The 26,106-nt window shown below is 39.0% G+C and overlaps 1 protein-coding gene across 2 annotated transcripts; it reads right to left on the reverse strand.

Moving 5' to 3' along the window:
* Nucleotides 1–2,134: 2,134 nt before the first annotated feature.
* idh1.S (isocitrate dehydrogenase 1 (NADP+) S homeolog) lies at nt 2,135–19,002 on the reverse strand. Of its 2 annotated transcripts, XM_018239024.2 has the most exons (10): nt 18,845–18,968; nt 16,842–16,878; nt 16,370–16,492; nt 12,476–12,767; nt 10,785–10,890; nt 8,396–8,573; nt 6,583–6,734; nt 5,679–5,819; nt 4,936–5,098; nt 2,135–4,845 (listed from the first exon to the last, which is right to left on the reverse strand). In XM_018239024.2, exons 3-10 carry the CDS (start codon nt 16,489–16,491, stop codon nt 4,752–4,754), a joined length of 1,248 nt encoding a protein of 415 aa, XP_018094513.1. In that variant the 5' UTR covers nt 16,492; nt 16,842–16,878; nt 18,845–18,968; the 3' UTR covers nt 2,135–4,751. The 2 variants fall into 2 exon arrangements, with proteins under 2 accessions (XP_018094513.1, XP_018094512.1); XM_018239023.2 differs by lacking the exon at nt 16,842–16,878 and having other exon boundaries at nt 18,845–19,002.
* Between the last annotated feature and the right edge of the window lie 7,104 nt (nt 19,003–26,106).

The following is a 26,106-nucleotide window of genomic DNA, read 5'->3' on the forward strand; positions in this document are numbered from 1 at the left end:
TGTTTTAATAAAGACGTTTTAAGAAAAGACATCTGCGATTCATCATCTGAAATTCTAGTAATTAGTTGGAGGTGGAAACTGTGACTTGCACCAGACAAAAAAGCAATGAGGGGGTATGAGTGCTGCCTAAATCCTTGCTGATAAACCACTTAGTACCATGCATAGTTTCATTTATATAATGTAACCTTGCATCATATCCTTTCACTGAAAAGCAATTTATATGTTTTTTCATTGCTGTTAAGGGCAATCATGGGTAATAGTAGCTCCTGCGGGAGACAGCCCAAAAATATATTTCTAGACAAATCCAATGGGGAATCTCTTGGCTGATAATAGTATCTTATTCCCCTTCTGCAACACACACAGAGAATATAATTTGCAAAATCATCAAGGTCACCATCAGTGGTGTAACTTGGCATCAGCATAGCCCACATTAAGAACGATTAGTATCAGCGTTGGTATCACAGGTACAATTTGTCTGAGGACTGCAGGAATATATTGCTCAACATCTGTTCCTGGACCATCAATATGACCAGACCCGGCCTCATTACCTATTGAGTGTTTGATGATGTTCATACCATTAGCTATTCTAAAGCAAACACCTATTTTTTTTCATAGCTACTTAAAGTGGACCTGTCATCCAGACATACAAAGCTGTATAATAAAAGTCCTTTTCAAATTAAACAAGAAACCCAAACTTTTGTTTTTTATTAAAACATCCATACCTGTCATAAATACATTTAAAGATTTAAATATATTGCCTGCCCTTCCTATATGCCTAAGGTATAGTGGTGGGGCAGGCCATTACTTTAACTTTCCATTTTGCATTTCCTACATGTCACTGCCCTCCTCCCATTTCCCCTGCCTGCTCACACTATAATTGTCTCCCATTCTGGCACATAAACAAGATTTTAACGGTGTTACAAAGCTTATCTTAAATGTCCACAAAATGGCTGCTGCCTGCTTGCTGTGGTTGTGAATTCCAAGGCAGGTGGCAACAAAGATTTAAATAATTAATATGATGTAAGAAAAGTTTATTTTGCTTTACAAACACAATAAATAAGAATTTGGAATTATTTTAGGGTGACAGGTCCCCTTTAAAACAGGCCGTGTTCTCTCTTAGAGCAGTAAACCCCCCTTCTTTTCAACATGAGTTGAATGCATTGGACTTATTTAAACATACCTTTTGTTTTAATACATTTTTGAGCTAAATGGACAAAAAGAAACTGACATTTTCTAGCTTTTCGAGCACCAGTAATTTAACTGCCTTCTCCTATTACAGATACTACTTTACTTAATTCCCTTCTGCTGATCTGTGAGATAAAACAGACACAACAAAAAGGAAGGTATACAAAGCTTATTATGTCACTTTAAACTTGCTCAGCTTGATTAGTGAGGATAAGTAATTAGTGATCCTTTTGAATGAAATATTCAGCAGAAGTTCTATTTATTTTGATGATATTGAAAACAGGTGTGTGTTTATACCACTATATCTTCTATCAAAGCAATTTTCCTGCTTGGTGGTTGGGTAGGTCAAACTACTGGGAATACACAGGTTTTTATTGTATTTGAGACTTTTCAAGATTTCAATGTCCATTTTTTCAAGTGGGGTTTGTTACATTTACAAAATGCTGCGACGTAGCGAGGAACTGTGTTATTCAAAAGCTTTCAGTTGTAGCATAACCTGTTAGCCACACCTGCATCAAGCATTCGTTTATTGCCAATACTACTTCTTTAGTATATTTAATGTATTTGTATATATTTATTTCCTGTATTTGAGTTTTAATAAAGTTTTTTGTAAAATACGTGGCATGGAGGTTTGTTTAATTAAAAGGACTATTTACTTGAAAATGATTTTCCGTGTGCTATAGTTTTAATCATCCAAATATTTTACTACTTGTTTTAACACTTTGCCTGCTAATCTTATATCTAATACATTCTTTAGCTGTGCCATTTCATTCAGTCACACTACTTAAAGTCTATACACATGCATACACCCTTTAAAAAAAACAAGTTAAACGTTCATTTTACCATTGTCTTTTGTTTTTCACCTAAATCACGTGTAGCATGCACACACTTATTGAGGTTTCAAACAAATTATACAATATGGTTGTTGTAAAGATAAGGCCACACAGAATTACTGCATAAAAAAATTATTTATTAGTATGAAAAATTAGTAAGTGTTTATTATGTCAAAGGCCTACTTTTCAATACATGTGCGTAAAAAAATTAGACCTTTACTGACAATCAGGCTGATACCATATTGTAACTTAATGATTCTGTACAGATAAATGATATGTAATTTCAATAAAGCTAAACATGTGAAATATACTTCGAAAATGTACTTACACACTATTGGCTGACTGGAAACCTTAACAATGGTCTCTAAAAAACTGACATACCTGAGCCAAAACAGCTTTGTTTATTTTGTTTATGCCAGTAAAACAATAGCCTGCATTATTTAGGAACAATTTTATGCATCTCGCCCACAGTGATTAGTAGCTTGAGAATATGATCAGAACCCCTAAAATCACACCCACATTCCCTTGTATAGTAATTGCTTGCAAGGAAGTTGTTGCATTATGGAAGTCTGCTGTAATAAGCAACATTTGCCTGGAGATACATAAGTCAATGGGGGTGATTAGGATAACGAGGAGAAGATAAAATGCTTCAACTCTTTGCCTTGTCAACATAATGTTTGAAATTGGCCTTAACTATACGAACAGTCGTAAAAAAATGTACTGTTTACCCAGAATGGATTAGAGCCAGTCTGTCTTGTTGGATTAATAAATAGCAAAATGGCTCCACGTGTGACATGCAGGGAGCCCCTAGAATGATATTCACCACATCTCTGTTGGAGCTAAATGCCTTGCAGTGCCAGGTTAATTACGACAACATTTAACAGTGATAAAAATATTCACAATGGCACATTCCTGATCAGTCTGTTTATGTACTTTGTACAACATAAATACATTGTAGGTTATTGGAGCAGCATTCATAAAAGTAATGAATTTTATGGACTTTTTTTTTTTCCAGGTTTACATCACAACTATGCACCAGATCACAGTTATTTTATACCAATTTCCATATATAGCATTTTTTTTTTGTTTCTTGCTACATAAAGGCACACTAAGGTGTAGATTTATCAAGGGTTGAATTTTGAGTTTATGGGAGTTTTATAAAATCCCCATAAACTCAAAATTGGACCAATTGGAATTTTATAAATTTAATTTTTACATTTCGGGTGAATAAGATCGACCTGCAAACTCAATGTCCAGAAGGCTGCAAACAACTCCAAATTGATCCCAGGCTGTCTTATATAGGCTAAAACAGCAATTCGGCAGGTTTTAGGTGGGGTATAGTAGAATTTGAGTTCATCAAGGGCCAGTGTATGATAAAATTCGAAAATTAAAATTTAAAAAAAAAAAAACGAATTTGACAGTTTTGGCCATAAAAAAAAAATTCAAATTCGAAATTACAATTTTCACTTTGACTCTTGATAAATCCGCATTTTAATGTTTTACTCAATTGTGCATAGTACAGGGGAATTAACAATTTATAGGCAAAGTTGTACTGTTTTCTCTGTAAAAGCTACGAGTATGAAGTTGTGTCTGATAACCATTAGCGTTCTCTCTGCCATGTTTGGCCCTAACCATGCCTCTGATTGAAGCAGACAATACCTCCACATACTGGCCATGCACTCCTACAGATTTGTGACAGGATTAGCATATTTGTTTTAGGGCAGAGACAAACGAGAAGATTCAGGAAGGTTTAATCTCCCGCAAACTGCCTCCCCGCCGGCTAGAATCTAAATTGCCGGCGGAATGTCACTCGCATCGTTTCGTTTTCCGAAGCTGCCTCACGAGGCTGACAGGAAGAGATTTTTGGAGAAGATAAGAGGTAAACATAAGGTATATTATGCAGAGGTAAAAATAGTTTGAAACAAGTTTAGAGAAGCAAATCTCTGACAAACATCATTATACATTAATCTCTTAAAGTGATACTGACACTAAAAAAAGAATTTTAGCATATGAATGTACATTAAATGTTACCTATAGGTCATGTTGATCATTTGATGCTGAGAGGTTTGTTTTTGTATATAATTGTTAGTTGAAGTTCCTAAGCCTGACTCTCTGACACTGACTGACTTTGCCAACCTGACTGTCCCATCTCAGCCTGTTAGTTACAGTTTCTAATGGCAGCCCCCTCATACAGGAACATGGGGGATCAGACAGGTAATGTAAAAGCATCATGTAAATACTTTATGGCAAAGTTAGAAGTAGCTTGCAAAGCCAATATTATAATAGATGTAAAAAAAAGTTTAATTTCAGGTGTCAGTATCTCTTTAATGTTTCCTTCATGCAAAAACTAAACCAAACTTTTGCCAGAGCACTAAGAACACTCTCAGTCACATCTTTTAAGAAAATTGGGAGGCTATTTGCTTGCACAAAGGTATGCCAAAAATTATGGGAATGCAACTGGTTTCCCCTGATTTATTCTTATTTATGGCTGCAGTGGTCCCATTATGTATAAAAACAGAGATGGACGTTTATTAACTTATCGTGGTTCTGAATTACCAACACAATAATTTAAATGAATACCTTCTGTTACAATTAAATGATTGCAAGTAAACCTGACGTTCAAGTTTTTGCACCTAGGGACGGACGTATTACATTCTATTGAGGAGATAATGCTTCGGGGGTTGTAAACCAAGTGCAGTGTAGGACAGCTCTGTTTTCCCAGTAAGATCTCTGTTAAAGCTTAGGATGGACAGCAAGTTTCAGCTGCAGATTTTCAGCTAGCTTGTCCATAAATTCAAAGGTATTCAAGTAGTCAGAACGCTGCACACTAAAAACAAACAAAAAAATACATAATAAATATGTGCATGGTTTAAAGTGTATTGTGTATGAAATGGCATTGGAAGAAGTTAAAACCTACTTTGGTAAACCTTTAATGCAAGCAGCAAGGTCCTTAGTCATATATCCAGCCTCAATGGTTTCGATGCAGACTTCTTCTAAGGCTGTGGCAAAGTTCTTAAGTTCTTGGTTATTATCCAGTGTTGCTCTATGATCCAGGCCTCTTGACCATGCAAAGATAGAAGCTGTCAACAGAAATAGAGAAAACGTAAAATATACCATCTGCAGACTGTCCATAGCTCTGGTAGAGGAACTTTTTTTTTTGGGAGGGGGGGAGAGGTGTTATTAAAGGAGAAGGAGAGGCTTTGTACACTTGGAGTGACAAATGTTAGGCACCCCGCCCCAAGTGATTGTTTTGACTTACCTGAAACCCCAGGCCGGTGTTCCTATGAGCAGAAAACTGCACTGACTTGGGGTTATACCAATATGTACCACAGAACAATCCTCTTCCGGCTTCTTCTTGCGGCTGCGAATGTACACTAGAATGAAAATCCGAACTTTAACTAAAAAGTTGGCTATTTCGTTCAACTGCGTTTGCGCCAGGAAATTTGAAGCAAGAAGACACCAGAAGAGGATCACTCTGTGGTGCTCACTGGTATAACCCTGGGCCGGTGCAGTTTTCTGCTGATAGGAGCACCGGCCCGGGGTTTCAGGTAAGTCAATACAATCACTTGGGGGTGCCTAATATTTGGCACCCCCAAATGTGCAAAGTCTTTCCTTCTCCTTTAAAGAATAACTAACAAAATAAAGCAAGTGTTGGCTCACCAATAGGGTTGGTTGAGGTTTCTTGTCCTTTTTGATGCATTCTATAATGTCGAGTTACTGTCCCATGGGCTGCTTCTGCCTCCACTGTCTTCCCATCAGGACATATCAACACACTTGTCATCATGCCAAGAGAGCCATATCCTTACCAAAAAATAATATTATATATATAAAAACCGTTGTGCATAAACTGACCATGCTGTATCACTATACATCTAAAGCAGGAAGATGCAAATTTACAAAGTTGGTGTGTAGGGGGACAAGCCAAATAGATTGTGACTTTTCAGATCAGCTAAATATGAACCATAATGTGTTTTGAGTAGAACATGCTTCCTACATGCTTGTTAATTAGAAGCATTTTAATAGTGTGTCCACACTGCCTATAAATAAATTAGACCAATTTATTTGTATGCATTAGTTTTAGGTACTTTCAATAGTTATGTCCATAAATATATGGGTTCCCTGAAATAGCTACTAGTTCATAACCTAGTTATGTGCAGACCAGTGTGTTAACTCCTGGAGTAAGAAATCCATTTAAAGGGGTTGTTCACCTTTGAGTTAACTTTTAGCATTATGATGTATTCTGGTTTTTATTTTTTGTGGTTTTTGCGTTATTTAGCAGCTCTCCAGTTTGCAAGTTCAGTAATCTTGTTGCTATGGTCCAAGTCTATGGGCGTCATTTTTTTCGCGAAACAAGGCGAAAAAATTCGCCCATCCCTAGTTCTGAACAACAGTCTCCCTAAAAGCATGGCTTGCCTGTGCTAAGAGCACTTGACTCTGTATGCTAAAAAGGTACATGGGATTGAGGGGGGGGGGGGCGCAACACTACTTGGCCCAGCTCTGTAAAAATAGAGAACACATAGATTGCTGTATATTGCAACGTTAAAGGCTGGCATATGTTTCCAACCTTGAGCAACAGAATCTGATTGCACATCCCCATCATAGTTTTTGCAGGCCCAGATGAAACCTCCTTCAGATTTCATTGCTTGTGCCACCATGTCATCAATAAGTCGGTGTTCATACCAGATTTTTTGCTCTTCAAACTGGGATTTGTATTCCCTGCAAACACAATACATAAAATTATCATCTGAACAAGTCTTGTACAAAGATCACAGGAGCCATTTCTCAGCAGACATATTACCATAACAAATGCCTCCATCACTTCACATTACAGGAGGACAGAGAAATGATGAGGGATAGTAAGACAATACGAAAAGAAGTTTGCAGGTGCCATATACATAGACATAATACTGGGTACTGCAAAGGAGAAAGGGGGATATTTTATTACAATATTCTTTTGAAAGAAAACGAAACCCCCCAAACAATGTAGGTCTCTATAAAAAGGCATTGCATAAAATAGCTCAGGTGTAAAACCCTGCTTCATGTAAATAAACCATTTTCATAATAATATACTTTTTTTAGTAGTATGTGCCATTGTGTAATCATTAATAGAAAATTACCATTTTAAAAAATTAGGACAGCCCCCTGGGATCGTATGATTCACATGCAAAAGTGCAAAATAAGCACACAAAAAACAGCCATCTGTTGCCATAGCAAAGTGATGGACCTTTTATACAGGTATGAGATCCGTTATCTGGAAATCCATTACCCAGAAAGCCCTATATTAAAATAATTAAAATTTATACAGATGATTTTCTCTTTTTGTGTATGGATATGGGATCCATTATCCTGAAACCTGTTATTGAGAAAGTCTGAATTACTGGAAAAGCCATTTCCCATAGACACCATTTCATCCAAATAAAACAATTTTATAAAAAGTATTTCATTTTTCTTATATTGCTCCAACATATCGTGTTTTATTGTAAATTCTGATCTTAGTTGCACTGGTTTCTGTGCTGCCATGTAGTAATTGTCTCTATTACCGGTAATTACTGATCAGCCTTATATTGTGACATTTCTATTCTATGTGTACTGTATATTGTAAGTGGGTCCCTAAGCTCAGTTAGTGACAGCAGCACAGAGCATGTGCAGTGAATCAGCAGAAAAGAAGATGGGGAGCTACTGGGGCATCTTTGGAGACACAGATCTTTACTGCTAAAGGGCTATGGTTGCCTTGGGCTGGTACAGAAGCCCAAAACATAATTTACAACATTTCTAGCCTACTTTTTTAGTTAGGCTTTAGTTCTCCTTTAAACCTGAAATTTTAAATGCTGTATAATTATTTAGATCCATAATTTAGCTTTATGTCATGATTTATCTCCAAGCTCATACAATAGCCACATGAAAAAGTTTACTAAATATAGTTTTCAAAAGAATATAAAAATGCTATAAATCAGTACAGGTATGGGACCAGTTATCCAGAATGTTCAGGACCTGGGGTTTTCAAGGTAATGGATCTCTCCTTAATTTAATAGAATAATAGAAAATTGTGCAATCATTAAATAAACCCAATAGGCTGGTTGTGATTTTAATAAGGATTAGTTGGAATCAAGTCCAAGCTACTGTTTTATTATTACAGAGAAAAAGGGAATAATTTGTAAAAGTTTGGATTATTAGGATTAATTGAGTTTATGGGAGATCGACTTTCCGTAATTTGGAGCAAACATGAATATTTATATACATTTGTGCCTCTATTATAATCACATAAGACTAGTTATTTATTTAAAACAAAAAGTGATAGAGCACTCACAAATGAAAAGAATAAAACAAAGATTACTCTACAAATGGCATGTCTTATCAGCAAGGAAAACGTAATTTACTTCTCATATATTTCCTGGAATATATCTTTAAATCGCCCATCATATCTCTTGAGAATGGTGTTTTTGGTGCTCATATACAGGGGCCAGCTTTTAGACAGAGCCATCTGGAAAGAACTGTGTGCAAAGTCTTTAATGGACTGATCGGTGTTGTACATTCCAAGAGCAACCCCTCCGCAGTCTGGAAGAGACAGAAGCAAAAAAAAAAAAAATTAATGAAATAGATAAATGTTTTTTTTTTTCTTTAAGGGTCTGGGCACACGCTCAAATTCAGGAGGGAGATTAGCCACCCGGTGACAAAGCTCCTCTTCTTTGGGGCGACTAATCTCCCTGAATTGCCTCCCACCAGCTAGAATGTAAATCGCCGGTAGGGTGGCACTTCAGAAAACAAAGCGCTCCTTGTGCCATCCCGCCGGCGATTTACATCTAGCCGGTGGGAAGCAGTTTGCTGAGATTAGTCAACCCGAAGAAGAGGAGATTTTTTTGCCGGGCATGTGCCCTGACCCTAAGGCTAATAACAGAAGACCACAGAGACCATTTGGAGACACATGTGCCAATAGGCAAATTTGATTCTTGCACAACAGGAATTCAAATTTGTCTGATAGATATCTGACCATTTTTCTGTTAGGCCCTTCAGATTAAGTTGGTAGCCTCTTAGCCAATGTATGATAGTAAAGAGAGATCCTTGGTCACTAATATTTATCCCCTTTTTCTAAAGGTGGCCATACACTACAAGATCTTTCCCCCCAATATGCTCACCTAAAGTGGATGATATTGAGTTTTAATCCAACTGTTTGCCCTAGGACTAATCAGATTACAACTGCAGGAACGTGAGCCATCAGAACGAGGTCTGCAGTCCCCAATCCCACAGGAAAATCAAACCAGCCCGATCGGCATCTGGCCAAATTGTCAGAGGTCCCAATAATCGAGAAAATAAATTGCTGAATCAATCTAAAGGGCCCTTTATTATGTGTAAAGAAAGCAAACGCTATTTAGAGGAAGACACCATGGCTCCTTCAGTTACCATTTGAAAAGAGGTAGAAACGACCTGCCCTGGAATATGTTTATACAGCAAATGGCTTCCTTCACAAGTTCAGCTTAATTTACAATAACTGTAACCCTGTTTGTAATTACACTTTGTAAAGCATTGAATACATGGTGATATATAAATACACAAAAATGACCTTTGTACTTAACTTACCAAAGGCACATGACAATCATCCTATCTAGTTCCTTCACTATTTACCTCAATTGAATATTTTTATAAAACATTAACCAAATTCCTCATTCTCTCCACAGGCTCCTTCCACTTAAAGGAATTGTTAAGTGTAAAAATAGGCTGTGCAAAATAAAAAATGTTTCTAATATAGTTAGTTAGCCAAAAATGTAATGTATAAAGGCTCTCTAACTCTGACTTGAAGGGGGGCCACATGGGACATAACTGTTCAGTGAGTTTGTAATTGACCCTCAGCATTCAGCTCAGATTTATTCAAATGTATAAAGGCTGGAGTGACTGGATGTCTAACATAGAATAGAACCCAACTTCTTGCTTTGCAGCTCTCTTGGTTTCCACAAATTGGTTACCAGGCAGTAACTTGAGGGGAGGCCTCATGGATAATATCTGTTGCTTTTGAATCTGAGCTGAATGCGGAGGATCAATTGCAAACTCACTGAACAGTTATGTCCCATGTGACCCCTCTTCAAGTCGCTGACTAACTCAGAGTTAGAGAGCCTTTATAGATTACATTTTTGGCTAACTATATTAGAAACATTTTTTATTTTGCACAGCCTATTTATTTACCAAGTTTTTATTTTACACTGAACTGTTCCTTTAAATCATCTCTTTATTACCATTTCTGTTATTTGCTGTGATGGACCTTGACAATTACAATTGAATACAAAACTACAGAAAGTAATTCAGTTTCTTCTATGCTGCCTGAGGGTCATTTGATTTAAAATAAGTAAAACAAAATAAATGCTGTGTGTTCATAGACAGGTGTATGTTACTTTTGTCAGTGCATACAGACAACAGGGTAGACTGGAGCAGACTGGTGTTAGCGAAAGCACCTCATGTGAGAAAATCCTTAAAGGAACCTTTCAGAAACGTTAGGCTTCCTTTACCAACATTGGGCAAATTTCCAGCTAAATGTTACCTGGACTAGGGCTTCTTTTAGAGAATAAATGCATTCTCAGAGGGGGGGAAAAAAAGTAGCACCGCAATAATGACAACTAACATCAGTACACATTATATATTACCATCAAGCGATATCCTGGCACTAGGCCCTTCAGTATTGCCCTGTATCTTGCAAGAGTATGGTTATCCTGAATTTCTCGGTTGCTTGTCAGCAATAAATTAGAGATTTATACAGAGACATAGCAAATATACACGTACCTTCAAAATTATGGATAACATACTTAATGGCCTCCCCTCCATCCTTGGGTGTGAATGATATTTCCACTTTGCCTGGCCCAGGGACCACAAAGTCAGTTGCTCTATACTGAGAGAGAAATACCAGGTGGCTAATATCAAAAATGAGTTTTAAAATCAAGCACAGCAAATGCATTCCTAAACTTCCTTTGCATGTGACATACATGGGTAATTACACTACAAATATGCCCATTTCTACAAGTATAGGACCTATTGACCAGGATGCTCGGGACCTGAGTGTTTCCGAATAAGGGGTATTTCTGTAATTTAGATCTCCATACCTAAAGTCAGCTAAAAAATTATTTGAACATTAAATAAACCAAACAGGATTGTTTTGCCTCCAACGAGGAGTAATTACTGGTATATCTTAGTTCAAGTACAAGCTACTGCTTTATTATTGCTGGAGGCTCAGAGAAGTTTGATGTTCCGGTTTTATAAAGTACACAGTAAAAGGAGACAATTTATGTACCAGTGTATTATACTCCTCTAAATACTGAAGGATTGTGATTTAAAAAGTAGTGTTTTGGGCTAATTTATTGAGTATTTCCGCAAAAACCCTACTAATGCCACCCATCTATTTAGCTTCCTGCTGCCTCCTTTCCCAGGCTGTTCAGGGGAGTCGGCGGCACTCAGCACACTGCACTGTTGGATAGGAACCAATCAGCAGCTAGGCTGAACTGAAGCCTGTCTGTGCTTGTGTGACTGCAGGGCTTTGATTGGCTATTCCCCCCTTGTACTGTGCTTCTGGCAGGGACCATTAGGACATGCCCACCCCACATATGAAACACGGACAGGGACCATAGCAGATCTATAGGGAGCTCCAACAAAGAGGGAATTTTTGAAGGCAAGAATCATTTTTAGCTCCAAGTAAAATCAGTGCCATATAGTATTCATTTTTGCCTACAAAATTAGGGTTTTATTTACATATCCTATTAATGGGTATGTAAGGATAGCTTTATAGAAGGTTCAGGATAAAGTTCCAATGCGTCCTTTCAAAATTATTTAACAAACCTGGTATACTTAACTGCTTTTTGAAAAAAAAAAAAAAACAACGTGACAGGAGCATTTTTACATCTGCAATAGCAGCTCAGCCAAATAAAAGCTGCAACAATAAGCAGCTCACACCATTTTTTGGATGTTTTCAATGTTAAAATAAAAAAAAGCCCAATAAAAAATATTGTCTTGGTTATATAGTACAGAGTAGGTAAAAGTGTTGGTTTAGAGCTTTGGCCTTATTTATCAAAAATCAAATTTGTGATGTTTTAGAGTTTTTTCTAATAACTTACAAATTAAAAAAATTGTTTGTCTATTAAAAAAAATCAGACTATAAAAACCTTGAATGAATACAATCATGGAAGAAAAGAAAAAAAATTGAATTTACAAACTCAAAAATCTCGAATTAAAAATAGCTTGAATTTTGCCTAGGACAACGACCATTAACCTCTACATGAATGTGCAAGCTTTTAGAAGTTATATATGCAAGTCTAGTTTTTTGTGCTTAATAAACACCAAACATTGGATTTTTTGAAAATATAATTCAAATTTGTCAGTATTTGTACAAAAAAAATATTTAAATTGTAAATTAAATGTATGCTTTGTGGCCAGCCACATTTAATAATGAGTAGGCTTCTACAGAACAGCATGTTTTATTTTACCTGGTCACCATAAGCATGACGGCCAATGATAATAGGTTTGACCCATCCTGAAACCAGCCTTGGGATGTTCTTGCAGATGATGGCCTCTCTGAACACTGTGCCTCCAAGAATATTCCTGATAGTTCCATTTGGAGATTTCCACATTTGTTTCAAATTAAACTCTTCTACCCTCTTCTCATCAGGTGTAATAGTGGCACATTTGATGCCAACGTTGTACTTTTTAATTGCTTCTGCAGCATCCACTGTAACTTGATCGTCTGTGGCATCACGGTTCTCCATGCCCAGATCATAGCTGTAGAAGAATAAATAGACATTATCAGGGTAGATAAAATACAAATTTCTTATAAAAAGCTGCCTGCAGTGTACTAGTAATTTATCTGACTAATAGAACTCACTCTTTGTAGGGAAAGGCTTGAGCCAGAGATTGTAAAGGACACAGGGATAGGTTTATCAAACTAGTGGGGGGGGGGGGGTTATACATTTTTCCTTATTTTTCATTTATAGATCTTTGGAAAATTAAAGTTTTATTAATCTGGGTTATCATACATAAATACCTACACTTGGACGGAATGTTTGATCACCGGATTTCATTAATTAGATGCCTACATGGGCTCTACAAGGGCTTGCTGATTTGCTCTTGAAGCTGGTTCCACTTTTAATGTAATCATGTAGATTGTTATAATGTACTGAGCAGTCACCAGTAGGCAGAGTGATCACATTGTATGATGGGAAGGAGGAGCAGTGACTCAATATTTTATACTGGTGGCCAGTGACCTCCAACACAAACTGATAGGAGTCATCAGCCTCTGGCCACCTGTGACCTTAGTATCTGATGGTAATCTTTCTAAATTGTCATTCTAAAAACAAAGAACTGCAATAGCGATGAAGTTTAAAATGTAATGACGGTAACTGCTTGAAAATATTTCTCTCGTTATGGGCAGTTTTAATTTGCACTAAGGAACAATAACAGAGAAAGATATTCAGTTTCATCACACTCTCAGGAAAGATTTTGCAACAGATAATGCAACAACAGCTTGTTACGGTTTTTAAAACCCTAAGGCTAAGGCCACACTAGGCGATAGCGCGGCGATTTGACTCGCGGCGACTTTTCGCGGCGACTTTTAAGCCACAATCGCTGTGGAAACTTTTGCGCTGGCGTCTATGGGGAATCGCGAAAAATCGCCAGCGTAAAAACACAAGCGGTGATCTTTTTTCTATTGTCGCTCGAAATCGCCTAGCGAGGCAATTTCGAGCGACAGTAGAGAAAAGATCGCCGCGTGTGTTTTTACGCTGGCGATTTTTCGCGATTCCCCCTAGACGCCAGCGCAAAAGTTTCCACAGCGATTGCGGCTTAAAAGTCGCGGCGAAAAGTCGCCGCGAGTCAAATCGCCGCGCTATCGCCTAGTGTGGCCTTAGCCTAAAAAATAAGCATGCTAAGACTACAGACACAGCTATTTCTTGGATTTCTGAACAAAAATAGGGCTCACCTCCACTGCAAAATCCATGAAAGCTATCTGCACACAAGTAGTGATGGGCGAATCTGACCCATTACTCTTCAGCGAAAAGTCGCCGAAATACATTAAAGTAGGGATGTACCGAATCCAGGATTCGGTTCGGGATTTGGCCTTTTTCAGCAGGATTCGGATTCGGCCGAATCCATCTGCCCGGCCGAACCAAATCCGAATCCTAATTTGCATATGCAAATTAGGGGTGGGAAGGGAAATTGCGTGATTTTTTGTCAGAAAACAAGGAAGTAACAAATGTTTTCCCCTTCCCACCCCTAATTTGCATTTGCAAATTAGGGTTGGGGTTCGGTATTCGGCCAAATCTTTCACACAGGATTCGGGGGTTCGGCCGAATCCAAAAAAGTGGATTCGGTGCATCCCTACATTAAAGTCTATGGATGGTAAACTGTTTTTTGACACACAAAATATTGCGCAACAAATTTTTGATGTGCAACTTCTATAGGCGTCATTTTCGCAGTGAAACTTTGCTCATCCCTACATACAGGCTGATGCATTGTCTGTCAATGCAGACACAGGAGAAGTTAATAACTGGTTTTCCGACTTGCTATGAAATAGCCCAGGGTCTGTTGCTTTAAGATTAACAAGAAGTATAAATAAGGGCACAGCTTTGTAAACTGTAATTCTCAGTTCAGCTACAAACATATATTTGTGTATAATCACAGAGCAACACAGAGCATCAGTACATGGGTAATTTTCATGTGGTACTAATTGATCAAGCAAGTAGATATTTTAAATCTTGGCTTAGCCTGGTTTAGGCTAGACCACACAAGAGATTTTGAGGGCCAGAATTTATGTGATCTTACCACACAACAGCACGAGATGAGGTCAGATGGTGTGGTTTGTTCATGTATCTACATCCAACATTCAATGTATTTCAATGAAGAAGAAAAAAGATTGGTCAGACAGCATCAGATTTAGGGTGATAGCCAACAGGGAGATTTGCCACCCGTAATGCATACTTCAGGCAACACATCTCCCAAATATGCTTCTTCACTGGAATAATCAAAATCACATGTGGTAAAACCTACCCATGGCTTTGTTCTTCCGAAGTCACCCAAATTTGCCTCTGGATGAAACACTTTGATCTAATTCTAATCAATCCACCCAGAGGTATCAGATGCAAATTAAAACAGCTAGTGGGTGATACACAGTTTAGTACAAGGCTGAAAACGGGAAACTGATGTACTTGTTTCCAAGTATAGATAACTTGCATTAGCACCAGACAGTTGCTGCTAAAGTACCATTATCACAAAATGCAGGAGTGCAGGAGTTCAATGGTGTATGCAGAAGGCCAGAAGCAATGATGCAGAGAGGATCCAACAACCACAGGGCTGAGGCTAAGAAGAGGAAAGAAGCAGCAACAGCTGGACACATTGAAAGCAGATGCATCCGCAGCCAAGGGCAAGTAAACAGCCACATTGTTAATCATTGCCTTTTAGATTTGATCATAGTATAGTATCTTGCATCTATATGTACAGCCAATCATGCAATAACTGCCAGGGGCGGGACTGATGACATGACGATCAGCGATTGGCTGATCGCTGTGTCATTCACTTCAATGTCCTGTCTGGATTTCCTAATTCCTTCCAAAACCCAGGCTGTCCGGGTGAAATCCGGACAGGTCGCAACCCTAGCAAGGACGCTCTGGCCTACAGGCGGCCACATTAAAAATCCAGGTCTGCATTTAATGGACTAATAGTATAACATTAATCTTAACAAACATTTTTTCCTTCACAGGTAAAAGTCTCACTTTATGTTGAATTATTAGCACAGAGTTTCCATTTTAATATCCAACCTGAGCCAGTATGATGAAGGTATTAAAATGTCTAGTCTGGTGTTTTATAAGTTTCACTAACGCTTATCTGGATTCAGATATTTTGTGGTGCTGAATGATGACTTGAGTTTTTGCAGTGAAGCTTTTATACACGACTGGCATACAACTCACTAAAACTGGAAAGAGCAACCATCAAACCAGTTGTAAGGGTGGAACGTGGAGACAAGTGGGGACAGGTGGATTCAGCACTCTGACCTTTATCCTTATATGCTCAGGCTATGGAGCTAATGCAGTCTGTCAAGGAAAGCTAGTTATTTACTCTGTTCAAAGTAACAGTTGAAAAAACAAGCCCAGAAGGAAAACAAAGGTCAAGTAGTAGCAAAAGACAAAACAAATACTTAAGTGATACACAATTGCTTATTGGCTAGTTACAACTATAATAATAAAGTGGCAGGTACACTTATCTAGGTTATAAGGGAAACCAAAGTGTAGAACAGAGCAAATAAAATGGATACAGAACCACAATTATTGACCAATTAATATTAAAACAAAAAAAGTAGAAGCTGATTTGTATGTGCCATTTATATGTCTTACCTGTGCAAATCCAACTGCACATAGGGCAAAATCAGCTTCTCTTTAATCAGATCCCATATAACTCTAGTCATCTCATCTCCTTGCATTTCTACCACAGAACCACCATTAATTTTCTTGGACATCCTACAAAAGAAAAATAGAAGTCTACATTAGCAAATAGATTTCTGACTTGTAATACAATATAGTTTAGTTGATTTACAAAATATCCCTTTTAAAGGCAAAATCTGACAGCTGGCCAAACAACTATAAGGCAGGATAGACATTTATATGTTCAGTTAGTGATCAGGTAAGGTTGCCTGCAAACTGGGTCGAACATGGAGTAGCAACAAAACACCAGAGTCAAATCGCATGCAAGGGAAATAAGGTAAGTAATGTAAATGTCGGATGAATTTGCAGCGTGCTGCACCTGCATCCGATAGTCGTATCGCATCGGATCAAAGCTGCGACACCATCCGACAATGCATTCACTTACCTTATTTCCACACGATTTGTGCCGGCGTTTTGTTGCGCTAGCATTAAAAAGAAAAAAGTAGCAATAACTATACATTTCCAGCTTTACAGAGCATATGTTTTTGAGATGGGGTCAGTGACAGTGTCAGTGAGTGAAAAAAGTCAGAAGAAGGCAGCTAATAGTTCAAAAACTATAAAAAAAAAAAAAAAGCAAAAATGCAGGCCAAATTAAAAGTTGCTTAGAATTAGCCATTCTAGAACATACTAATTAACAAAGGTTAACCATCCCTTTAAAATCAACTGACATTGTGACAATTGTGTGCAGAAGGCCATGTGGTTTAAACCGTGTGGTTTTAGTATTTAGGTGATGGTTATCGCTCCCCCTGCTTAATGCTGGTACGATTGGGAATCAGCTTGATTTGTCCGTGTCCCCACAGATAATGGTTACATTATCCCTCTCATCTTTATGTTTTTATGTGGACAAATTTAGCCTGCCTTCATAGTAAAGCTACTCTTGGACTTTTCAAATGTGGTATAGATGGACCGTGCTGATTTCTATTTTTTTATATTCGTGTTGATTCAATATATTAACTATGCTAAACAATTATGGATTTCATACATTTTGAAATATGCAATCTATACGGCAAATTATTTGTTATGTATAAAATACAAATATAGACACTACCTCCACTAAAACCATCCTTCCAAGCACAAACAAGAATGTGTTTCTATGAAGGATTACATTCATTCAGTTCATTAAATTCAGTACCTAGTAGTGTGACGTCTGAGCAACAAGACTTGTCCTGTAATGGTGAAACATTTTCTGAGTTCAGTCTTTCTATACTTAGCACTACAAAATACTATAGGCATGGTAGCCATGTGCTAGCACTCAGTAAACTAACTTTTTATTATAATCGACTAGACAATAGTCCAAATTTGATTTGAGACAAAAAAAAAATCGAATTTTGAAATTTATCATGTACTGTCCCTTTAAGAATTCGAATTTGAATATTCGCCAAATAATTTTGGAGTCCTTTGGTGGACTTTTGGGGGGAAAAAAGTTTTTTTGATGTAAAATTTTCATCGATACGAACTTGATTTGAGTTCGCAGGTCGATCCTATTCACCCAAATATAAAAAAAAAAAAATTTTAAATACATTTTGATCGGTTTTTTTTCGAATTTCAGAGTTTATGGGAGTTTTTATAAACTCCCATAAACTCGAAATTTGACTCTTGGTTTCTAGGGCCCAAATTACCCTAGCAACCATGAATTGATTTGAATAAAAAACTGGAATGTAGATAGGAGAGGGTCTGATTAGAAAGATGAATGATGAAAAGTTGCAATAACTATCCATTTGTAGCATTTGTTTTTATATGGGGTCAGTGACCCCCCCCCCCATTTGAAAGCTGGAAAGATTCAGAAGAGGAAAGCAAGTAATTCAAAATCAAAAACAAATAACGAGGATCAGTTGAAAAGTTGCTTAGAATAGGCCATCATATAACATACAAAAAGTTCATTTATAGGTGAACCTTTAAGACTTGGACAAAAGAAAATGATTAGTTTGCAGCCCACAGATAGGCTGAAAATGTGATCCTATTCCATTTTTTGTGAGTAAGAACATTACTGGTTCAAATATAAAGCTATAGAGCAATTGTGTATAAATTTGTGGTGGCGAATCTGTGGCTGAATAATTCACGAAATTCCCGTGAAATTTGCTGAATGGCGAAAAATTCGAGAAATGTCGCCGGCGTCTCATTTTAGACGCCGGCGTCCATTTTTTTGAACGCTGGCGCACATTTGCGAATTTTCGCAGCAGTTCCACATATTTATTCGCCGAGAATTCGCGCCTGCTGAATAAATTCACCCACCACTATGTATAATGCATAAGCCTGTATGTACAAGGTTTCTGTAACATGTTAAACACAACTGAATAAAGCTGCAGGAACAGAATTCATTGAACTTAAACAAAAACAACCCTTTAGTACAAAATAGAAAAGCCCATATCAAATAAACCATATCTTTACCTGGTGTTTTAAAGGAGCAAACAAGAAGCAAAATCTGCAGAATCACTCTCAGGTCTTCCCAGGGCCAGCAAGAGCTTTACACTACAGCCACTTCCCAGCCCCAGCCGCTCACCACGCCCCTCTCCCAGCTGATCCTGTTTTGACAAATGGTAATCGACTCAATGGCAGATCTAGCCAATCAGAGAGCAATGCGTCATATGGCACCAAGCTGCACAAGGAATATCTTCTTCCGCCCAAGTGACGTCGGGTGTGGTTGATGGGCGGGGTTACAGCGCTGGGCGTGCCCCACTCGCAATTAGTGGAGATAAAGTAGGAGAAAAGTTGACATTCTTGTTTATCCCCATTCTCGAGGTAGCTGTAAATCTGTGGATAGTATTTGTTACAGTTCCCTGGTTTTACTTTTAATATTTGCATATTTAACCTATTGTCTCGTTCGATATAATTGAATAAGATCTATGAGGGCTCGTCAGAATGGACTTGTTTTATTTAACATTAGAGGCGCAGGCAGAAGGATGAAGTTCAATGGCAGCAGCAGCAGCGCATCTTTTTCATTGCTGGTTTTTTGTAAATGTGATGCGAGCGAGCAATTTAAAAGCCGCAGTATGTTCCATAAACCATAATAAATGTCGCTACAAGAGTGGTGCTGCCCCAGACAAGTTCTGCAAATGGCCTGCAGCTTTTGTGCCGAGTTATACAAATTCTGATCTATTACCATTGCAGCGGTGCCAGATCAGCAATAAACTTGAATTCCTTGCTGGTGACACTACATACACACAGTAACAAAGTGCCACAAGCCAGGTTGCCATGAGCCATTATTACATTTGTAATCAGGGCCAGATTTACACAGAGGCACCCCTAAACCTGCTGTCGTAAGTCGCCCCCGTCCCCTTCCTTTTATTCGCTCAAATTTTCAGCGTCGGGACCGGATCAATGGGGATTGGCGCTAAAGTTTTTTTTTTAGCCTGATGGAGACCAGGCAGGGGGCTGGACCGTGGGTACGGGGCAAAGACAAAAAGGGGATAGGCAGTGGCATCAGGGGTGTTGCAATGACGCGGCATTCGGCTTGTCAATCGTAGGGAATACCTCACGGTTTTCCTAATTTGGAAAACGGGGCAGGATGTTTTGACCAGGAAGCCCTTCAAAATACCAGACTGTCCTGGTCAACAGGCCCGGATTTGTGGAAAGTAGGGTTGCCACCTGGCCAGTATTTTACAGGCCTGCCCGTTAAATATGATGGTTGATCCCAATGTTATTAATAGGGAAAAAAGGTAAATATATAGGAAGGCCGGTATTTTTTTCTGGAAAAGGTGGCAACCCTAGTGGAAAGGCCACCAAGTCCTGGGCCTAACAATACCCACATTGGTTCAGAAACACTGGTGATGCTCAGGAGATACAATCTTTTTTTAAATTTCCTGTGCGCCAACCCCCATTGCTCCAGTTCCAATGATGAAAACTTGGGCAAATAAAAGGGATTGGACGGTGGCGACCCTGCGGGTCAAAACCGGACAGGTGGCAACCCTAATTGGCACATGGAAGATATATCTCCTGCTCATCCCCAGTGTTTCTGAACCAATGTGGGTGTGGTTGGGCAGCATGCTGCCCCCTAAAATTCTGCCGCCCTAGGCCCAGCCTTGGTGGCCTCTCCACAAACCGGGCCTGTTTGTATTGAAATCATGGGTTTGGCACCCCACGGCTTAGTTTCCTACTGTACATAGGTGATCTCTTCATTCATTCATCCTGTATAATAGGGGCCCCAACCTTTTTAAAGGAGTGGTTCACCTTTAAGTTAACATTTAGGGGCCGATTCATCAAGGGTCGAATATCGAGGGTTAATTAACCCTCGATATTCGACTAGGAATTGAAATCCTTCGACTTCGAATATCGAAGTCGAAGGATTTAGCGCAGAAAATTCGATCGTACGATCGAAGGATTATTCCTTCGATCGAACGATTAAATCCTTTGAATCGAAGGAATATCCTTCGATCAAAAAAACTTAGGCAAGCCTATGGGGACCTTCCCCATAGGCTAACATTGACTTCGGTAGCTTTTAGCTGCCGAACTAGGGGGTCGAAGTTTTTTTTAAAGAGACAGTACTTCGACTATCGAATGGTCGAATAGTCGAACGATTTTTAGTAGAAGTAGCCCAAAAAATACTTGGAAATTCAAAGTTTTTTTACTTCGAATCCTTCACTCGAGCTTGATAAATCGGCCCCTTAGTATGTTATAGAATGGCTAATTCTAAGAAACTTTTCAATTGATTTTTTTTTAAATAGTTTTTGAATTATTTGCCTTCTTCTGACTAATTAAAACTTTTACATGGGGGTCACTGACCCCATCTAAAAAAACAAATGCCCTGTAAGGCTACAATTTTATTATTATTGCTACTTACTATTACTCATCTTTCTGTTCAGGCCATCTCTTATTCATATTCCAGTCTCTTGTTCAAATTAGTGTATAGTTTCTAGGGTATGTAGGATCGCACCAACCGATTGTTGAAACTGCAAAATGGAGAGCTGCTGAATAAAAAGCTAAATAACTCACAAAGCACATATAAATAATCAACTTGAAAAAAGGCTGTGCAAGGCCTGAATCGAGCTGAGCCAAGATACCAATAAAGGCTTTTTAATATTGATCTATGGATGGTGCTGTGAATTCACTTTACGAGTATCCAAATGAGTTGGAGTGGACAACTTTACGCAAGCACCATAAGGGTTTGGGTGAGTGCTGATTAATTGCATCACAGTATTTCAGATCCTAGCAACCAGATTGTTGAAACTGGAGAGCTGCTGAATAAAAAGCAAAATAACTCAAAAAGCAAAAATAAATAAAAAATGAAAAACCAATTACAAATTGTCTCGAGTATTTCAGATCATAGCAACCAGATTGTTGAAACTGCAAATTGGAGAGCTGCTGAATAAAAAGCAAAATAACTCAAAAAGCACAAGTAAATAAAAAATGAAAAACCAATTACAAATTGTCTCCTAATATCGCTCTCAGCGTCAGACTGGCTGGTCTGAGGCTCACAGGGGCTTCCACCACAGGGCAGGGGGACCCAGGGGCCCATTGATGGCTGGGGCTCACTCTCTATGTCGTACTAAAAGTTAATTTAAAAACCCTTGAGCTACATTCAACTCTAAACAGAGTTGGGGATCAACCATGTATGAAACATGTTCCTGGGGGGTACCACATAGGGCTGTGATTTGCGATTTGTTAGCTCCTATGTGAATTGACAGCCTACAGGAGGCTCTTTTTGGCAGTACACAAGGTTTTTATGCAACAAAAACTTGCCTCCAAGCCAGGAATTCAAAAATGAGCACCTGCTTTGAGGCCACTGGGAGCAACATTCACAGTCACTGGTTGGGGGCCAATGCTGTACAGCAGGGGTGTCCAACCTTTTGGCTTCCATGGGCCACATTGGAAGAAGAAAAATGTTCTGGGGCACACGCGAAATAAACACTAAGGCTAACTTTTGATTTATTTTATTGTAAAAGTAAAAGAAAGGAGGGTATCATAAACCTAGTAGGATTTTTGACATTGTGTTTTTAGAAACTAATGTATCAATAACTGGTTGAATGGAAGTAATTGCAATTCTCAGTGAATTCTCAAGGTGCTCATCAGATAATTTGGTTCTAATTTTACTCTTAGGGCTCTTACCAGGGCCGCCATCAGGGGGGACAAGCGTACCGGGCCGGGCATGAAGGGGGGCCCAGCAGCGCTGCATTTTTTGAAGATCCGGGCCCCCCTAACGAGCGCCCGAGCCGTACGTCTTCCCTCTGCGTTGCCGAATGCGGAAGTGCCGAGAAGCTGATGCGCCGAAAAGACCCGAAGTCACGAAAAAAGCCGAAGTCCCGAAGCGCTGAAAAGACCCGAAGTCACGAAGCGCCGAAAAGACCTGAAGTCACGAAAACAGCCGAAGCCGAAGTCCTGAAGCGGCGCAAAGACCCGAAGTACTGAAGCCATCAGTTCAATTCTACTGAACACCAGTTTGTGTATTTTTTTTTTTAATCCCCTGGCCACCAATGTATTATTTTAATATTCTATAGGCCCCTGCCACCAATCTTTTTGTAAAACATTTTTTTTTGGGGCCCCAATTTTTTTTTAACTTGTACTGGGTCCCTTGCCACCAATGTTTTTTTTTTTTTAATTTTTTTTAAAAAAAAAAAAATTTTTTGGGGCCCCAATTTTTTTTAACTTGTAAGGGGGCCCCTGCCACTTCTTTTTTTCAAAAAACATTTTATATTTTAAATTTTTTTTGGGGCCCCAATTTGTTTTTAACTTATAAGGGGGCCCCTGCCACCAATGTTTTTATTTATTTATTTTTTTTACATTTTTTTTGTTGGGGCCCCAAGTTTTTTTTAACTTATAAGGGGGCCCCTGCCACCAATGTTTTTTTTTTTAAAAAAAAAAAAACTTTTTTTTAAAAAAAAAACAAAAACATTTTTTGTAAAAAAACAAACATTTTTTAAAAAAAACTTTTTTTTAATTTTTAAAAAAAAACATTTTTTTTTAAATTTTTTGGGGGCCCCAATTTGTTTTTAACTTATAAGGGGGCCCCTGCCACCAATGTTTTTTTTTTTTTAGTTTTTTTGTTACATTTTTTTTGTTGGGGCCCCAAGTTTTTTTTAACTTATAAGGGGGCCCCTGCCACCAATGTTTTTTCAAAAAAAACATTTTTTTTTTTCATTTTTTCCCCCCAATTTTTTATAAGGGGGCCCTGACCATCAATAGCTTTTTATAACTTTTGTGGGGGGGGTTACTTTTTTAGCGCTGATGTCTGTGTGGTCTGCGATGTGGAGTGGGCGGCATATGGGGTGGAGCTTGGTCTACAGTGTGGGCGGGGGCCAGGGGGCCCCAAAAATTTTGTTGTACAGGGCCCCGTGATTTCTAATGGCGGCCCTGGCTCTTACTGACGAGCGGTTGTAGCTGCACTCCCCTGCGTTCCGTTTTTCTGCGTTCAGCCGCAGGGGAGCGCAGGAATAGACGCATTTAGCTTTTTCCAATGGGGCTGTACTCACACAGGCGCGTATAGGCGCCGAACGCAGGAAAAATGCAGCATGTTGCGTCTCAACCTGCGTTTGGCGCCTACACGCAGGGCCGCCATCAGGGGGGGACAGGGGGGACAAGCGTACCGGGCCCGGGCATGAAGGGGGGCCCGGCAGCGCTGCATTTTTTTGAAGATCCGGGCCCCCCTTACGAGCGCCCGAGCCGTACGTCATTCCTCTTCAGTGCCGAATGCGGAAGTGCCGAAAAGCCGAAGCCGATGCGCCGAAAAGACCCGAAGTCACGGAAAAAGCCGAAGTCACGAAGCGCCGAAAAGACCCGAAGTCACGAAAACAGCCGAAGCCGAAGTCCTGAAGCAGCGCAAAGACCCGAAGTCACGAAAACAGCCGAAATTGAAGTCCTGAAGCGGTGAAAAGACCCGAAGTCACGAAAGGAGGCGAAGTTGAAGTACTGAAGCCATGAGTTCAATTCTACTGAACACCAGTTTGTGTTTTTTTTTTTTTAATCCCCTGGCCACCAATGTATTATTTTAATATTCTATAGGCCCCTGCCACCAATCTTTTTTTTAAAACTTTTGTTTTTGGGGCCCCAATTTTTTTTTTAACTCGTAAGGGGCCCCTTGCCACCATTGTTTTTTTTTGGTTTTTTTTTTTAAAAAAAATTAATTTTCTTTTTGGTGGCCCCAAATTTTTTTAACTTGTAAGGGGGCCCCTGCCACCAGTTTTTTTTTTTTTCCAAAAAAAATTTTTTTTTTTTTAAATTTTTTTTTGGGGCCCCAATTTGTTTTTAACTTGTAAGGGGGCCCCTGCCACCAGTTTTTTTTTTTTCAAAAAAAATTTTTTTTTCCAAATTTTTTTTTGGGGCCCCAATTTGTTTTTAACTTATAAGGGGGCCCCTGCCGCCAATGTTTTTTTTTTTTTCAAAAAAAAATTAATTTTTTTTCAAATTTTTTTTGGGGCCCCAATTTGTTTTTAACTTATAAGGGGGCCCCTGCCACCAATGTTTGTTTATTTTTTAGTTTTTTTTACATTGTATTTGTTGGGGCCCCAAGTTTTTTTTAACTTATAAGGGGGCCCCTGCCACCAATGTTTTTTAAAAAAAAAAAAAAATTAAAAATTTTTTTTTTTTGGGGCCCCAATTTTTTTTATAAGCGGGCCCTGACCATCAATAGCTTTTTACAACTTGTGGGGGGGGGGTTACTTTTTTAGCGCTGATGTCTGTGTGGTCTTTTAACTGCGATGTGGGCGGGATATGGGGCGGAGCTTGGTCGTCAGTGTGGGCGGGGCCCAGGGGGCCCCAAAAATTTTGTTGTACGGGGCCCCGTGATTTCTAATGGCGGCCCTGCCTACACGCGCCTGTGTGAGTACAGCCCCATTGGAAAAAATTTAATGCGTCTATTCCTGTGCTCCCCTGCGGCTGAACGCAGAAAAACGGAACGCAGGGGAGCACAGCTACAACTGCTCGTCAGTAAGAGCCCTTAGTGTGTTCATTCTTGAAAAAAGTTGCTCACAAATGTAGGCGCTGCATATATACCAAGCATAGCGAGCGATGCCGCTGAAGAATGCTTACCTGCCTTTGTAAGTAACGCTCACTTGTTAACTCCTTTTCTGCTCTAGGAAGCCACACCGCACACCCCATGTAAAATTTAAACCACACATGCACACAATTAGCGACCGCATACATACGTTACATTGCCCCCCATTCTGTTTGGTACATGATCAGTAGGCTTACACTGATTTTCCTTTCACCCCATGGTTTGCACAGGATTGTCCTAACAATCTAGGGGTACAGGCAGGCGCAGCGGATTTCTGTACTTACATGCAAACTTACATTTTAGAGCTGAAACCTGCGACATCTACCTGTACCCAGGTAGAGGTAATGTATCCAGCTGCAGGCACTGTTCCAGGAGGTTGATGAAAAGCATTAATAAAGCACAATATTGTTGGCATTGCTAGCTGTGCCAGTTTTGATCAAGCTTCATATGACACTGAAACAAAGTCTGTTAAGAAACCTCATGTGTCAGCAGCTTTTATTGGGCTGTTCTGACCCGGGAAAACATGTTTTTTTTTTTTCAAAATCAATCAGTTGATCTGTTCTAGACATATTGTCAGTTTCCCAAGTGTGCTCTGATAAACTTCAGTAACTCTTTACTGATGCACTGTAAGTTCGAGTTTTTGGCAGATTTACAGCTTTGCCATACTCTTTCGCCTTTTTTAATGGAGTGTTTCTTTGTCTTCATAGTGTAGGTTAGCAACAATACT

Source organism: Xenopus laevis, chromosome 9_10S (genome assembly GCF_017654675.1).
Source record: "Xenopus laevis strain J_2021 chromosome 9_10S, Xenopus_laevis_v10.1, whole genome shotgun sequence".
NCBI lineage: Eukaryota > Metazoa > Chordata > Amphibia > Anura > Pipidae > Xenopus > Xenopus laevis.